Here is a 17,301-nt window from a genome sequence, read left to right as displayed (position 1 = left end):
TAGGCATGAGTCTTTTTTCTTTAAAAAAGTTGAAGATTGATTTCTATTCCGTGTATGAGTGTTTGAGTTTCGTGGATCCATCTGTTCCGTGTTGCAGATGTCAGAAAAAGGCATGTGCTCCCTGGAACTGGAATTATGGGGTCATGTAAGCCACAATGTAGATGCTGGGAACAAAATTCAGATTGTCCCCAAGGACAGCAAAGACAGCCCTAGCAGGAAACATCTCCTCAGTTACAGGTCTCATTAACTGCTGGGTTTCTCTGCTTAGGTTTGATGGAAGCTGTGAAGAAGACCAGGGGCAAGGGGCAGGCAGAGAATCAGACAACAGGTCTTGGGGCAGAGACAAAGGCAGGGAATGGCAGGCAGGAGCTGCTCCGAGATGCTAACTCAGATCTCACTCTGCACCTCGTAACCCCCGATAGTTCAGCTATGATGTAATGATCTTAATCTCTTATCATTAGCACGAATCTTTATTAAATAGCATCCATGGACCAACCTCCAAAGCCCCTTCACCACTTGTTTAAAAATGACAGCTCTCTGGTGTAGAGAAAGTAAAGAAGGATGGTGTGATATGGAACTCTCACTCGGTAGACAGCACATTTTAACACAATAATAGTACAAGGCAGCATCACGAAAATAAATTTATTTAAGGAAAAATCCACATTTCCTTCCATGACAAGGGCAAAGCCCCACCACAGTGGAGCTGACTCATGAAATAGGTGGCCACGCCAAGTTTAGGGCCACTCACTCATCACGTGCACAGGGCGGGGAAGCTTGCCTGAGGGGGCAGCCAGGCGCTCTCTCTGTGCTAACGGACACTGCATGTCATGCCTGCTAAAGAAGCAAGCTCACAGTACAACCAGCCATGATCTGAGTTCTAGATATCTGCCTGCTAGTGTTTTGAGTGTGAGCCTTACATGGTTTATCAGTTCTCCAGTTTCAAGTCTTAATTTGGTATTGAAGCCAAATTTATTTCTATGTGGACCATGAATTAATGAATGTCTTTAAATCCAAGGATCACATTTTGAAATGAATCTTTTCCTGGAAATAAACATACACCTTGACCAGGGTTTAAATATTGCTTACACAACTTGGAAAAGGGAATACTTTTTTTTAACCTTTCAACATTATGATGGCACAAATGACCAGACTCCTGCTGAATTTCATTGTCACATTGCCCTCACATTAACTCCCAGGAGAGGCCTACTCTTCACACTCTGTGTTTATCAAAAGTAACTTTGGTATGTCAGTTCCCGTCAAGAGCTCACGGACACCCCTCCTTCTGGATCCACAACTTAGTAGGACAATCTTTGAATGAACTGCTGCTGCCTCTGGGCCTCTCCGTACAACCACAGCATGAAGAGGTGTGGACTTGATGGGCATTAGCCAAGGGTTTTAATCAACGAGAACCAAGTGGTCATCACTTCCTCTCCTGTAACAGAGAAGGGGATGAAGGAAAAAGAGAACACCGATTTTAGAAGTTTTGTTTGGATAGCCTTGTGTCATTGATGCTGTTGTTGTTGTTATTGTTGTTGTTGCTGTTGTTGTTTTAGACAGGGTCTCATGTATCTCAAACTAGCCTCCTCAAACTATGTAGTTAAGGATGACCTTGAATTCCTGATCCTCTGCTTCCCTTCCTAGAATACAAGCATCACCACATCTGACATTGACAGGGCTTACTTATTATTCTATTATTCAGATAGGAGGGCCCTGCCCAGTCTAGGCAACTCTTCTACCCCTGAGCTATAGCCCACCTGGACTCCCCAAAATCTTTACAAAAAGACTAGAACACACCCTATTCCAGACACACATAGCTCATGTTAGCAAAATGTGAAAGAGGAAGAAAACTGAGGAAGGGAAATGTATGGACTTTGAGGCTTGGATGGAGGCCCTGGAAACAACCCATAAGCAACCACTGTCTCTCAGGATCCTGCTCTATCAGAGTTGATCAATGACTACAAGGGCCAGATGCCTTCCTTCATAGCAGAGAAGGTTTGACAACTCATATCTGCCCAGCCAAACCTTTATCTCCAAAGACCCCCTTCATGTCAGGCTGGGAAGAGGAATCTGAGGCCATGAGGCTCACCCTGTGGCCATCAAGGGGTTCAGAGGGAGGCATAGACTCTATGCCTGGGTACCCAGTTGAGGGTGTTTCTAGAGATGTTTATCTGAGAAGGGAGAACTCTGGGAGGTGGGCAGCCCTGACTTGGAGTGAATGAAAGTTGACAATCAACCTTCGTCATCTTCTGCTTCTTCCCTGTGCCCCTCGTGACCAGCTGCCACATGCTCTGGTCACCGGGCTTTACTTGCTCAGACCCTGAGCTGCTGTAATCCCTTCGTTCCTTAAGTAGTTCACCATCAGGTATTTGTCACGACAGCCAGAAAAGCCATTAATATAATACCGACACGATGCCACGGTGGCCCCAAGAGACCTGCATTACCCTTCCCACGTCTTAAGAGGCAGCTGTCAATTAAGAAAATTAATTTTCCTTTATCCTGGCATCCACAGCAATAGTTTCATGCTCTGAGAGGATGAAAAGCAATTTCGAAAATGTCTCCGAAGACCTCATCTCACATTCACCAGACATTCTTCGGATGTGCTTACTCATCTTGCAAATCTCAAGATGCAGTGTGAGTCGATGGACAGAAAACTCATCACATGAGCCTAAGTAGCTATGATCTCCCAGCTTCCTTTGGGAATTGGATTTATAGACTCCTCAGAGAACAGGGGCAAGGGATACTTGAAAAATTTCCAGCCCTGACCCAAGTGAAAACAAATCTGAGTACGTTTGAGAAAACCAAGTCCATGTGACCTTCATTCTGGTCCCCATACAGCTGTGTAGCACACTCTGGTCACTGAGAATCAGGTCGTTTCCCTGCAAGCAATGATGTTGGTGTGTGCCTTTAACCAAGAACACTGTGGTGGTTTGAATGAGAATGGTCCCTGTAGGCTCCTATATTTGAATACTTAGTCCCCAGTTGGTGGAACTATTTGGGAAGGATTAGGAGGTGTGGCTTGTTAATGTTTTTACTTTGGAGTAAGCTTTGAGGTTCCAAAAGCATGTGCATTCCCAGCTAGCTATCTCTCTGCCTTATGCTTGTAGATCAGAACGTGAGCTCTCAGCTACTGCTCCAACTCCCGCCATGCTCCTGCTGCCATGCTCCCGCCATGATGGTCAAGGACTCACCCCCTGAAACTGTAAAAACCCCAATAAACTCTTTTCTGTTGTTGTTGTTGTTGCTTTTATCTTGGTGCTTTGTCACAGCAATAGGAAGGTATGTGGGACAGACACCAACAGCTTCCTCTCCCTCATGTGCTATCTGTTCAAGGAGCTGATTTGCTCCACATCCTGGGAAGAAAATGCCTTTGACGTGCCTGGAGGTCCACTTCTAGAACATGCACTCTGACCTCTTCCTTTGTCCTCTTAAGATCCAGTCTCCTGCCTCTGATCACAGTTCACCTCCTCCTGAGGCTCTCCTAAGATCCCTAACTAAGGGTTTCAGTGATGTCATGGAACTTTCTACACACACCTTATTGTGTAGAACACTGTTTTACAAGAAACTATTTCTCAAACAAATCTGTGTGGGAGGAAAGGCAGATTTCAGAGAGAGAGAGAGAGAGAGAGAGAGAGAGAGAGAGAGAGAGAGAGAGAGTTAAGTTGGGATGACTTCCATCCCACTACAGACACAACACTGACCTCCTCAGACAGCAGAAACAGGGCAGCAAGGCTGATGGCTCCTTCTGGTACCCTTCTTTGCTACCACTCTCCTTCAGGAATTTCTGCAGATCCGTTTCAGGAAACCCATTCTGCTGGTATTTCTTTAGAGAAGCACACAATGCCATTGTTACCTCCTGTCTGCAGCATGAGCAATGGCTCTCTTGGTCAACAAAGCAAACCCATGTCTGTGAAATGCAACTCCCCAAGTGCTAGTTCAGATCTAAGGAGTGCCATGAACAATGCAGAGTCAGTCTGTCAGTCCCAGAACAATCTGTCCATCCCAGAACAGTTAAGTGTGTGTGTGTGGGGGGGGTGGGTGGGGGGGATGGCAACTGAAAACAATGGAAGGGGAAACTCCAGAAAACAATCCAGGGGAGAGGGAGAAGTGTGCTGAAAAAGAATTGAAAGAAACCATCCAAACCAGAAAGCTAGAGTGTTAATCATGAGACCTGCAGTTGTCACTCCACACACTGCCCAACCTGGAATCTTACAGGGGTGTAATCTACATTCTCTGCTTACATGGAAGATGGCCACGGAGTGGGACAGGTGGTAGATTTTCCCTAACAGGCAAAACACCCCTAGCATCCAGTCGTGTTTAGTAAGTTCATCCTTCTCAATGTTCAGACTTGCTCCATACAAGGACACTTATGTCAACTTTGACCATGTCAAAGACACAATTTCATGTCAAGAGCCTGCAATACTGTCCCAACACACCTTGCTACGAGGGTCGACTACCACTCGTACCCTGAATCTGATCCTCACACACTGACCACTGAACAGCCTTCTTCTGCGTTTGTACGAGAAGGGCTGATCAGAAGGCACTGCCCAAGCATCCACCATGGTTCTGGTCATGAAGTCGTTTGGGTGCTGGTCCTGAAGTAGTTTTCCTAACACCAGCTCCCAAGACAGTGAGCATCCTTGGAGCTGCTGTCCATCAACCACAAAGGCCCAGTCTGAGAGGGCGTGCGTGGGATGTACCATCCGTTCCTTCACCGTAACAAAGTGCACACCTCAAGTATATAAGCTCTGTCACAGTCACGTCTCAGTGGTCAGGGTGGCAATCACCTCCCATCACTAGGAAACCTGTGTCCCAGCCACCCATTCAGGCAGGAGCACCTGTGGGCTCCGACAACAGCAGTCAGGTTGTTGAGTTTATTAGAAACAGCTTTTCCTGTTCTCTCTTTTTCCCAACACCTCCAACCCATACCAGGGGAGCAAGCAAAATGTTTCAAGTACCGTGCTCGCCAGTTCTATGTCGACTGGCGTAAGGGGGAGTTACCTGAAGTGAGGGAACCTCAACTGAGAAAATGACGTCACAAGGTCTGGCTGCAGGGCATTTTCTCAATGGTGGATTGACTGATGGGGGTTTCCAGCCCAGTGTGGCTGGTGCCATCCCTAGACTGGTGGCCCTCAGTTCTATAATAAAGCAGGCCAACTAAACCATGACGGGCCAGCCAATAAGCAGTGCCCCTTCATGGCCTCTGCATCAGTTCCTGCCTCCGGGTTCCCGCCTTGTTTGAGTCCCTGCCCTGACTTCCTTGGATGATGAGCTGTGATGTGGACATGTAAGCTGAGTAAACCATTTCCTCCCCAACTTGCTTTGGTCATGGAGTCTTCTCATCACAGCAATAGAAACTCTGACTAAGACAAGTGCATATTTAAAATTAGCCACCAGGACAAAAAAGGGAGGTGGTGGTATTTTCTAAAAATTTTTACAAGAAGGACAAAATTGTATTTCAATAAGATTACAGCCTTTTCTGGTGCTCAAATGCACACCGAGTTTATGATGCTTCTCTGCAGCAAACATCGGTCGTGACTTACCTTAATGGTGTGGTACGAATCGGTGATGAGCGCGATGAAAAGACTGAGGACCATGTAGATGAAGAGGCTGATGAAGGAGTACAAGTAGAGACGGCTGAACAGCCACACCAGGAGGCTCTTCTGCTGGATCTGAGCAAATGTGGCAAACATGTCATCACCGTTGACCAGAGAAAACAGGCATTCGGCAACGATGTTCAGGTTTTCAAACTGCAAGAGGAAGCGTAAAGGAACCCTGAGACTGAACCCCAGAGGAAGCTGGGGGCTGCAAGGAGATGCAGGAAGCTGCAAGGGGCTGCAGGAAGCTGCAGGGAGCAGTGGGGACAGCAGGGAGCTGTGAGGGAGCAGCGGGGAAGAGCAGGGGGCAGCAGGGGGCAGCAGGGAGCTTGTTTTCTTTGAGCTGTTCCTGTCATTAGTAGAACTATGATGTCTCTATACTACAGCCAGCAACATTTGGAAATGGTTGAGACTCAACACAACATAAAAGAGTTTTTCTAAAGACTATGCCAGAGACTTCCCAACCATATGATGAGAGCATTTTCCCAGGAACTTCCCACCCCCAAAGACAGGCCACAGCTAAGACAGATAGCAAGGCCTGTGTCAGAGCTGGGGTGAGACATACAGGCTCAATGATACTCCAAACTAGTTCTCAACAAAGGGAGAAAAAGGTTGTATTCAGTGACTATGGGAAATTGTGGTTCTGAGACAGCAATGTGATGAGAGACATCTGTGCTGAACTGCCCAGTGCCTTATTGAGACTGGAGCATACAGCAGGTTCAGTCCAGCTCACAAGCAGATTTGAGTGACTTCTCAGCCATGGGAGCAATGGGATTTGACACATACGTCTTTAAAAACTAAGAGCTTTTCGGAGATCTCCTATAACAGGATAGCCCAAGCCAGTCAGAAGTGACATCAAGAGTCCAAGTGAGGCAGAAAGTCCTAGACAGAAAAAAGAGAGAGACTCTGGAGAAAGTATATCTTTATGAAGGCTACGAGGGGTCCTGCGATGGTTAATCCTTATTGTTGACTTGAGCTGCTCCAGAACTACATAGAATCCTGCCACGTCCCTGGCAGGTGTCTGAGGAATTTCTAGTTAAACTTAAGTGGAAAGATACACCCTATATGTAGGTAGCAACATTTCCTGTGCTGACTAACATCCCAGGCTTATTAAAAAGGAAAAAGAGAGCTGAGCACCAGCATCTGTCTCTGTCTGCTTCCTGACTGTGGATGTCATGTGACCAGCGACCCCATGGTCTCACCATGATGGCGGCCCCAGCATGGCGGGATGTACCCTCAAACTGTAAGCCAAAGCAAATCCTTTCTTTAGTTTCTTTCGTTAGCTATTTTGTGGCAGCCACGAGAAAAATTACTATCCATAGGCTACTAATTGGCATTTTAGATACAATGTATCTGAGGCACCAAGTGGGAACTGGGACATTACGTTGCTGGCACATTAAGCACATGGAGCTGAGGCAGTGGCCCGAGGCTGACACACAGTATCGCTAGACCCCACAGTCAGTCATCCTGGCTCAGGAGAGTTATCAAACTGCCTCATCCCCACTCAAAGCAACTGTATGCCATTAATAAACAACGGATCTTTGGAGCCAGGGGTAGGCAGTAGATGACAATGAAAAGCTGCTGGGGTAATGGTGACTTAAACCATACAAAGACTATATAATATGGTTTTCAGAAATATATGAAAGGAGTTACTGTAGAGTTCTCAATCCATTCTGACATTAGGGGGGTCAGGTCTCTACGTTCATTAATTGAGCATGGCCTTGGGTACACCCAAGGCTTAGATAAGCATCTGGGATATTGTCATGGGGGAGGAGGGAGCTGCTGTCACATTACAGGTAACAAAGTGAACCTCTCTTTTCCCTATCCAAGAAAAGGGCTCTCCTTCTAAATTCCTCTGTTCCTCTAACTGAATCCAACCTCCACCCAACAGAAACATCTACACCAATATGACTGAGAACACCAAGTCTATACTGGCACGGCCAGTCGTCTCCCCACTCTTTGGTCCTCCAAAGTCCCTGTGCTTTGTGATGTGAGCCACTCTCTCTCTTCCTTTCTGATGTCATTACAGAAACTTCTAGAGGGTGGGGGCTCTTTGGCATGCTGTTCTCTTTACCTTGCAATCCAAACTGAAACAAGCCTAAGTCTCACAAAGATAGCTTCAAAGCCATTTCTCTTGTGTATGGCCATAAAACTGAAAACAGGAACACAGAAGGTTCCAATAAGTCCTTCTTCCATGTCACCTCGTGGTTGCCTCTTGTCGATATTAATATCTTCCCATCGTACATTTCCCTGGTAGAAACTGGTCTCTTCCTCTCACGTATTCTTCCTTTCCCTCTGCATCAAAGTCAACATTCAAGAGCTAAGTCAAGGTCTACTTGGGAATAAGATGCTCTGTCAGCTGCAGCTCTTGCTATATTATCAGCCAGAAGGCTGGAGAATGTGGTAGGGCTGTCTTTTAACTGCCCCCAAATGCATTTCTACACCTCAGCTGCAAAGCAAACCTTACATCGTACACTTGTCTTAGCACTAGATGGAGCAGGGCCGGATGCGGGTAGGAGAACATGTTCCAAACAGTGATCACTCTCAAGCCCTGGAAAAGTCAGCTCTGCAGAATGGGACTAACATTGCTTTCCTTGGAGTCTTGCAGGAAGCATCCAGTTGAGCAGATCTCTTAACAGCAAGTATGCAGACCGCTTAACAGACAGGAAGTTCTGTCATATCCCTTACTGTCACCAGCTTGAGACAATAATAAGGCTAAAGTTGGCTTCTCTGGATGCCAGTGAAATTCTAACAGCACCGTGGGGCTCATCGATTCTTTCATTTCAAGGCCTCTAACACTTTGTGCTTCCTGTTTCAGAAATTCAGATAGCTCGATGGTCAGTACCTATCAGATCTATGCCTTAGCTCCCTATGCAAGCACGCTCAGTATAGACACAGTGCCCGCTCAACCTTAACGTATGCATAGCCACTATACCTCTCCCTCCTGTGTACAAATCAGACCTAGTCTAGCCCACCAGATTATAGCAAAGACCTAATAAAGTAACTATTGTATACTGGGTCATTTTTCTACCACAAGAATAGACCACAACGAAAGTTGTTTTAGTGGTCAAATTCTAACACACAAGCATAAGAGAGGCCAATGAGCAGGTGCTAAAATGTCTTCAGTTGGACAGCACATGGGCTAGCCCTTAGGCACAACAAGACCCTGTGTCCAGCTGGTTTTCTTGTCATTATGAACAAATACCTAGCAAGGAAGGAGGATTTATCTTCCTCACAGGTTATTTTTTGGTGGGGGATGGGTCAGATATACAATTTATCATGTCAGGAAGGTGGGGCAGTGGGAGCGTTCAACAGCCACTTGCTTGCATCTCAGTGGGAGAAGAACCAGCATCAGGGCTTTCTCCTGGAGCTCTTCTTTTCCCCTTTATATTCATTCCGGACTCTGAGACCTTATGCCACTGACATCCAGGATGAGTCCTCTGTTAGAACTTTCTGGAAATGCCCAAATGTTAATGCCTACAGATGTGTCTCTGAGGTGACACTCCGTCTCGGCAGGTTAGCCCTCACACCCTGAAAGGTAGACCAACTGGCTCTCGCCGGCAAAGTCGATGAACACTTGACACATTCCAGGCACCAGGGTGGGCACCAAAAACAAGATGAGGAATGAACCACCATCTCTGCTTTCTAGGAACTACGCTGTGTGTACAGAGGCTGCTCATAAACAGCCAATGGGCAGTTCCGTTAAAAAGTCCTGGTGGTTGTATGAAATCACAGAACAGAACAGAACAAGCATTTATGTCACAAATGATGCTTGTAGGTGAGCCAAAAGACCTCTCGCTTAAATGCAGATACAGCCTGCAATCGCTTAGGTCCGAATGACTTCAGGTATGGTTGGAAGGCATGTAGCGAGACTCTCTTTGGATAGGTAGAATGTTTTAGCTGGATCACGATGAATAAGCAAAGCGTCTGGGCAAGAGCGGACGCCTTGGAAATCTCACAACCTTGGCCGTGGCTTCAGCAAAGCGCAATGGTTTATCGGTGGCTTGTTCCTCTTATTTGTAAAATGGAGATAATATAAAACTATTATTCATGCATCACAGTAAAAAAAAAAAAGTCCCCTGGAGACAGGAAATGTAAAAGCCACATTAGAGAGGTGCTTAATAATTCAGAGTACGGTGTGGAAGCTGATTGGCCGCCTTTAGCTCCCTGTGTCTAGGCATTTACAAGGAGCATGTGCCAAAGCCCATTAGTGCTGGAAATGGGCATCGATGTGACACTTGGGTTCCTGGGGCTGAAGTCAGATGTGTAACAGGAAGGCAGGAAGCTGAAGCGTCTGGTGCTTGGGCTCCAGTCGGCCGCAGCAAGTAAGAATTTCCCCGACACCTTCCCTTTGGAGTCTTTCGTTTGCTTGTTTGATTTAAGTGGTGAAATGGCTTTCACAGGCAAGGCTGCTGTGATTCGAAAAGTGCTAATGAACGCTGGTCTCGATGCTGCTCAGCTGTTCTTGATATCAGCATGTGATAACCGAGGCTGGCAGGCCGGGTGTGACGCTGTGATTTACTTACTGTCTGGGTGACCGCAGAAAAAGCCTTGGTACTTCAAGGTTCTTACTCTCCATTAAGGATGGTACTGTCTCACAGGGACGAGAAGATAGGGTATGGTGGCTCTGACCTCAAAATGACCCCAAAGGCACATGTGTTAAAGGCTTGGTCTCCAAACTCTAGCACCATTGGGCACCCTTAGGAGACAGCGCCTAGTGGGAGACCTCTGGGGATATTTGAAGGAGTTGTTGGAAACCCAACCCCTCCTGCTTCCCTCTTTCCTTTTGGATACTGTGCAGCAAATAGGCCTCCTCTGTCCTCTCCTGCCACGATGCACACTACCTGGTCACAGGCCCTAAGGCAATGGGGCCAAATGACCCTGCACTGACTCCAAGAGCTAAAATAAACCTTTCTTCCCTAAGAGTTGGTCTGCCAGGCATTGTATCCCAGTGAGAGGAGGGACAGAGCAAGGGAGATAAAGAACTTGGACACGGGGCCTAACAGAAGGCAAAGGATAGAAGCCATTCAGTAAACGTCAAACGGTATGAACTTTGAACCTTTCAGAATAATGACTGGGGACAGAACTGCACAGAGCGTGTGACAAAGGACATTGGACCACTTGTCCGACTGTCTTGGGACCAATGGTTGGATGAAAGCCTGTTTGGGCCCAATATTTATTCCACACAGTGCAACAGTGCCCTCTAGTGACAGAGAGGTGAAGCTGCTCCAGGAGCAGGAGGCAAGCAAGAGGAAGAAAAGTGCTAATTCTCCCGCAATTGGTAAGATAGTGAGCTCTCCATGTTAGAGTCATCATATCAAACAACAATCTTTACCCATGAGTCACCTTCAAAGAAGTGACACGAGACAGGGACAATCGATAGGATCTTAGGATTGACTGCTATGCTGGAGGCTGCCTCTTTGCTCATTGTACTGTTTTTCCAGAAAAAAAGATCAGGACTGCTTTTGGACACACTAAATGTGACAGACAGTGAACACTGGTGTCCCACACTGAGGTTTGATTGGATAGGACAGCAAGGAGGGTCTAAGCCATGTGTGTCACTCACTCTGAGTAAAGCTCACAAAGGACGTAGTATTTTGGTTAACGTCAAGGTCAGAATTTAGGGTTGAGCAATTGTCGGGGGAAAGAAATGCTGTGAGGTACAATGACCCTTTTCACTGTTTGGCTTGAAATACAGCCTCATGCATTTCCAATCAATTGTATCATGGTTTTGAGTCAAGGTCTCCTTCTGTTCCTAGGCTAGCCCAAAATATAGCATTTAGCCCAGGCTAGCCTTGAACTCACAGCACCACTTCCTGAAAGCTCTTGGGATTGACCATAGCTTGACCATATGCTTGACAGTCCTGGACTTAGGATAATGATGGAAAGGAAACGTAGTTAGAAACTCAGCTAAGACACAGACCTGAGACTGTCCAAACCACCCTCAAGGGTGTGCACGCACGTCAAGACAGGTGAAGTGCTCACTGCAGGCAGGGCTGTTACTGTCCTCTGTTGCACTCAGCCAATATGGATGGAGGCCCTAACACTTCACACTAGAGCAACTCTGTCATAATCCCCTTACTTTGTTTTTTAACGCTTGCTAACGGCGATCCCACAGGTAAACATGGTTCACTGCTAATGAGCTGATGGGACGCATCAGATCCTCAGCCAGGCTCAGACTTCTCTGAGAGGTGCTCCCACATCCTGATGTCACTTCTACATCCCCAAAAGGAGAAAACAGAGAAACAGAAAAAGAAACCCTGCGGGTACTGACATGGAGGGTGCGGGCTGGAAAAGAGAGGCAGAGGTAAGTGCTGGAGACCCAGGGAAAGGGCCCCGCGTGCCCGGCCACGTGCCCGCCGGGATGCAGAAAGAACTGGGGCTACACACCTTCTCGTGGTACGGCCCTAAGACAATCCAACCGCAGAACGTGTAGCCCAGGTAGATCAAACCGGCGCAAGCGCTGAACCGGAGCACTTTGGGCAGGGAGGCCTGCATGGTTAAAATGAGCGCCTGGAAGACAGAGGGGTGGAAGGCTCGGAGGTCGGAAACCATCCAGCAGAACCCGGAGGCGGAGCCCGTGTCAATCACGATGGCGCTTCTGGGAGCTTACATTGTACGTCTGAAAGTAACCCAGATATCGGATGACTCCAACCCAGACAAGGAGCGTCGACGTCCCGAGCAGGATGCTGCACAGGTCATAGTTTGTGAGGTTCTGAGGAAGGAAAAGAAAGCACCACTGAGACGGGCACCCGGGCCCCTTTAACGACGAGAAGAACCGAGTCTCCCCTGCCTGTGTCTGCCACCCCTGCATTTGCTAGGCTGAGACTACAGATTCAAATGCATTTCCAAGGCCAGCCTAGACTATATAGTAAGTTCTAAGCCAGACTGGACTATGTAGCCAGAGTGAGACCCTGTTTCAAAACAAAAATGAGGGAGAAGGAGGAGGAGGAGGAGGAGGAGGAGGGGGGGGGGAGGAGGAGGAGGAAGAGGAGGAGGAAGAGGAGGAGGAAGAGGAGGAGGAAGAGGAGGAGGAAGAGGAGGAGGAAGAGGAGGAGGAAGAGGAGGAGGAAGGAAGGAGGATGAGGAGGGGAAAAAAGAGGAGGAAAGTTTCAAATATCTGGTTTTTATTTTATTTTAGCATTTTAATCGTGAACTTATTTTTTTTCTAAATAACATTCTGAAATAGGATTTGCATTTGTCACTGACCTAGGCATGAAAGGGCCTGGTGTTTGGCAAAGAACAAGCAATACAGTCCAGCGACTTTCAGAAGCAAACTCCAGTGTGATTTACAGACATAGTTCCGGCTCTCAAGAGATTCTAGGCTTCATCGAAGAGACAAACAGCCATTTACTACAATATGCTGGATTCAATGAGAGATATGCTGGCCACTTGTCACAGAGGCCCTCCCGTGGGTATGGCCAGAGCAAAGCTGGACACACAGCATGGGCTAGAGAGAAGTCTACAGGCTTATGGACAGGGTCAGAGCGCATCCCCAAGGCTGAGATCTGGTGTGTGGAATGGTAGTGTTAGAGCCAGGATGGAAGCCAGAGACTTCCATCAAAGGCGGACCCTAGAGGCCATGATGAGGTGGGAGTCACTTCATCCTAAGTAGATCCTGGGAGGCAGAAAGGATGGTAACAGCAGGATGGGTACTTTCAGGAAGACTGCACAGACACTGTACGGCTGGGTCTGTGGGATACAACGTCAGAGACACAAACAAGAAGGCTGCTGAGACAAGCCAGGCCAGAGAGGAAGTCAGCCTGAGGGGAATAGAGATGGGGGGGGGACACTGAAGCCGAGGTGAGCACAGCTGTGTGAGGTTGATGGAGAACAGCGGAGAGAACAACAGTTGAGGGAGTCGGTCCGGCTGTGAGAGCAAAACAAACAACTTACACAACTGCTCAGACCATGTAGACACTCAAGACCCTCGGATCCCTCAGCCATCGGAGACCACACACATCTGAGATGCCCCCACACCTGCCAATGGCTCTTCAGGTGTGCTCAGACCACACACACACACACCTGCCACTGACCCCTCAGGTGTGTTTAGGAGAAATGTCTGCCCTGTGTACCAGCAACTTACACGAGTAAATAGAGACATTAGAAAATAAATACGAAGCCCATCCCTCAGTCGCCCCAAACTCAATCCCCATTCAATGATGCCATCATGCATTCCCACAGGGGGTCACCTTCCACAGCACAGCCTCCTGGGGAAGAGCGAGAAGCAGCCTCGTGCCGCAGGTGAGAGGGAGGAGAAAACGTGAGACGCAGGCTAGTCTCCAGAGAAATCCGTGTCTTACAGCACCTGAGGTCATCCGGGAGAATATACGGTTTTAGATGCCCCTTACCTTGGCTTTGATTTCCATCTTCAATATGGATCCAATTATTGTCATGAGGTCGCTGATAGTGACCAGGACGTACCATCCATTGATGAACTCCCACCGGTCAGCATCACACACGTGTTGTTTGTACTTCTCCAGGAAGAAGTTTAGAAATCTCTACCACAAACATTTAAAAAGCACGTCTTACAAATGACACTGCCCTCTGGAGGCAGAAGGCAAGAGCGAACAAGATGGCAGACCTACCTCGCAGGGAGACAGTGCCACAGACTAAGCTGTGCTGTCAACTCCCGTGTAAGCAAGCATTTGAGCATCTGCTAGATTAACCCAAACACCAAGCACATCCACTGCCCCTCCAACAGCGATATCCCAGAGTGTGTTCCAAATACTGCAAATGACACCCTCATAGAGCTGACTGATGACATCTCGTTGAACTAGGATCCTCCTGGGGTCCAGATGAGGACAATGTGTCCTCCCAGTGCTGTCCCTGAACTTGGCAGGGAGGGACCTCAACCTTGGATTCAGAATATCCAGAGGGTTGGAAGGCAGATATGAAGTAGATGTTTACAAAGTGAAAGTCTGGAGAGACGTCAGTTTAAGAGCGCTGGCTGTTCTTCCAGAAGACCTGGGTTCGATTCCCAGCACCCACGTGGCAGCTCGAAACTGTAGCTCCAGTTTCAGGAGATCTGATGCCCTTTCCTGGCCTCTGGGGGCCCTGGATGCACATGGTGCACAGACGCGCATGTGTGCAAAACACTCAGACATAAAATGAAAGTAAATAAATCTCAAAGAAATAATTTGAAACCAAAGTGGAAATCAAGATCTAAGAAAAGAGAACACGGGCTGTTTCCTGCTCTGAAGATCAGATTTCAGGGTCTTCCCGTTTCCCTAACCCCAGTGGGAACCTCTGACCTCAGGCCAGAGTAACACACAGGTAAGCTGAAGTCAGTAAGTTCTCCTGAGAAAACATGCTTTGTTACAATTAAACTAGTTAAGAAATCAAATCTAATTATTTTGTATTTCATTATAGCTCACTCCTTGTCAAAGTGAATTTGGACTTGAAGACAAAAGATGGAACCCACCCGTGCTCTTAGGATCATCCCTGTAATAAAATTTTTCTTCTGAGAGCTTCTAAATGCTTGAGAGATCACCACAAAACCTGTACTTGTTAGCTCAATTTTAAGCAGAATGATTATCTGACCCTCGTAAAATGACTAAAACCTTTTCCTTCTTAAAGATTGTCTGTGAGGGGCTGGAGAGATGGCTCAGCGGTTAAGAACACTGACTGCTCTTCCAGAGGTCCTGAGTTCAAATCCCAGCAACCACATGGTGGCTCACAACCATCTGTAATGGGATCTGATGCCCTCTTCTGGTGTGTCTGAGACAGCTGCAATGTGCTCATATAAATAAATAATAAATCTTAAAAAGAATTGGATGTGTGTATATGTGCATGTATGTTCATATGCACATGTATTATGTGTGCACATGTATGTGTACATATATGTGGAGGTCAGATGTAGAAGCCAGGTGTCTTCTTCAACCACTCTCCACCTTTGTTTGTTTGTTTGTTTGTTTGTTTGTTTGTTTGTTTTTAACAATGTCTCTCAGTGAACCTGGATTTTGCCAGACTGACTGGCCAGTGAGCCCCAAGGACTCTACCGTTCCATCTCCCCAGAGCCACTCACAGCCCTGTCCAGCTCTTTTCTGTGGGTGCTGGGACTCAAACTCAGACCCCCATGTTTGCATAGCAAGCACTTTACCAGCTTGCCTGTCACACTAGTCCCCACGGCCTCTTCTTACTTCCTGTGCCTCAGGGTAGTAAAGAAAAGTAAGAAAGGAAGGCATAGCCCAGGATCCATAGTTCCCTTGATTCAGACTAATGCGGGCTGTAGACTGAGTGGAGGGAGAAAGGGAGGAGCCCTTCTTACCTTCCTCAGCCTCAGAGCAAGAACAATGGATCTTGTGCACAGGATAAGGGATGCCAGGCAGATCGCAATGACAAACACATCAAACACCAGGACGTAGCGGGTGCTTCTCTGAACTGCAGAGCAAGGCAGGATGCAAATAAAGTTAAATAACATCTTGCACAAGTTGTGCAGAATAATCTTTTCAGCAGATGGCAGTCCGAAGGGAAATTCAAAGGAAAGCCGCTTTTCCCTTGTTGAAAGGATAGCTACGAGAAGCAGTATCATACTGCACTCATTCAGACATCCACGGACAAGCTGACACACCCTGAGGGGAAGAGCCACGCACTTACAAATGTAGGCGGTGTTAATCAGTGCACTTCAGTTCTTTATAAATATTTACTGCAGAACAGAATTCAACAGAATGCAATCCGTTTGGGCTCCACTCAGAAGAGGCCACTGTGGCCTGCGTCGCTTCACACAACGGCACGGAAAACGAGTTTCCCTTATTAATAAGAGAGCAAATTTAAATGCCACACTGAGAAGCCCCTCAGCTTCAGGGCCCACTGTCCCACCAGAGCACCAGTCTGACATGGTTTTCCTACACGTCAGCACCAAGAAAGGAACTCTGGGGACGAGCGAGTGAGTAGAGTCGCGTGTTTCCTTTGGAATGCACAGTGGCAGGAGAGTGTGACAGAGAGGGACAGATCTGTAAGTGTAGCTGCTCACAGACTGCATGGTCCACGCCCCTGGTGCTGGTCTCCCCAGCCACACTGTCACCACACCGGCCTCCCTCATCCCTGCCTGGGGGACCATCTACAAGCCACACACAACTGTACTTGGCCAGAATAGTACTTCAAATTATTTGTTTTGGGGGTCAAGTTTCCAATTTTTCTTTTTTATTTTATTTTATTTTATTTTATTTATTTATTTATTTATTTATTTATTTATTTATTTATTTATTTTTTTGGTTCTTTTTTTCGGAGCTGGGGACCGAACCCAGGGCCTTATGCTTCCTAGGCAAGCGCTCTACCACTGAGCTAAATCCCCAACCCCTTTCTTTTTTATTGATCAATTCTGTTGCTTGGCAGTTTTATACGTTTGTATAATGTATTCTGGCCTCCGTGCCCTGTCCTCTTGGCTCCTTCTCCTTCTCATCAATACCTAATCCCCTTCTCAGATTCATGGTCTGGTTTGTGACCCATCTGTGTGACCATTAGTCAGAACTTTGTGTTGGAGTCTGGCGGGGGTCACAGACGGGCATCCAACCGAACATGGTGGTTCTTGCCTTACTGAATCTGTGTGTGTGGTAGGTCCCTCCTCCTCCCGGGTCTGACTGTCCACCACCCGATCTCATGCATTCCCGGTGAAGAAGGCCTTTGATTCTGCAGCTGCTGAGCCTCTGAAATGCTTTGGAAATGGCTGCGACTTGCCCAGGTGATACCATTTCACGGCCTCCCT

The 17,301-nt window shown here is 47.3% G+C and overlaps 1 protein-coding gene across 14 annotated transcripts in view; it reads right to left on the bottom strand.

Moving 5' to 3' along the window:
• Positions 1-628: 628 nt before the first annotated feature.
• Positions 629-17,301, bottom strand: part of Mcoln2 (mucolipin TRP cation channel 2) — a 49,380-nt gene continuing 32,707 nt past the window's right edge. For 10 of the 14 annotated variants that reach the window (XM_087617229.1, XM_087617239.1, XM_087617230.1 and 7 more), the window contains 7 exons: positions 15,865-15,977; positions 13,946-14,095; positions 12,208-12,309; positions 11,985-12,107; positions 5,541-5,747; positions 3,699-3,820; positions 629-1,432 (listed from right to left, as the gene is read on the bottom strand). In XM_087617229.1, the coding sequence (XP_087473355.1) occupies positions 1,396-1,432; positions 3,699-3,820; positions 5,541-5,747; positions 11,985-12,107; positions 12,208-12,309; positions 13,946-14,095; positions 15,865-15,977 (854 nt within the window). In that variant the 3' untranslated portion in view covers positions 629-1,395. The remainder of the gene's footprint in view (positions 1,433-3,698; positions 3,821-5,540; positions 5,748-11,984; positions 12,108-12,207; positions 12,310-13,945; positions 14,096-15,864; positions 15,978-17,301) is intronic. The other 4 variants (XM_087617299.1, XM_087617250.1, XM_087617272.1 and 1 more) reach the window with 1 other exon arrangement.

This window comes from Rattus norvegicus, chromosome 2 (assembly GCF_021556685.1).
Source record: "Rattus norvegicus strain SHRSP/BbbUtx chromosome 2, alternate assembly SHRSP_T2T, whole genome shotgun sequence".
Classification (NCBI taxonomy): domain Eukaryota; kingdom Metazoa; phylum Chordata; class Mammalia; order Rodentia; family Muridae; genus Rattus; species Rattus norvegicus.
This window is presented reverse-complemented; position numbering and strand designations above follow the sequence as displayed.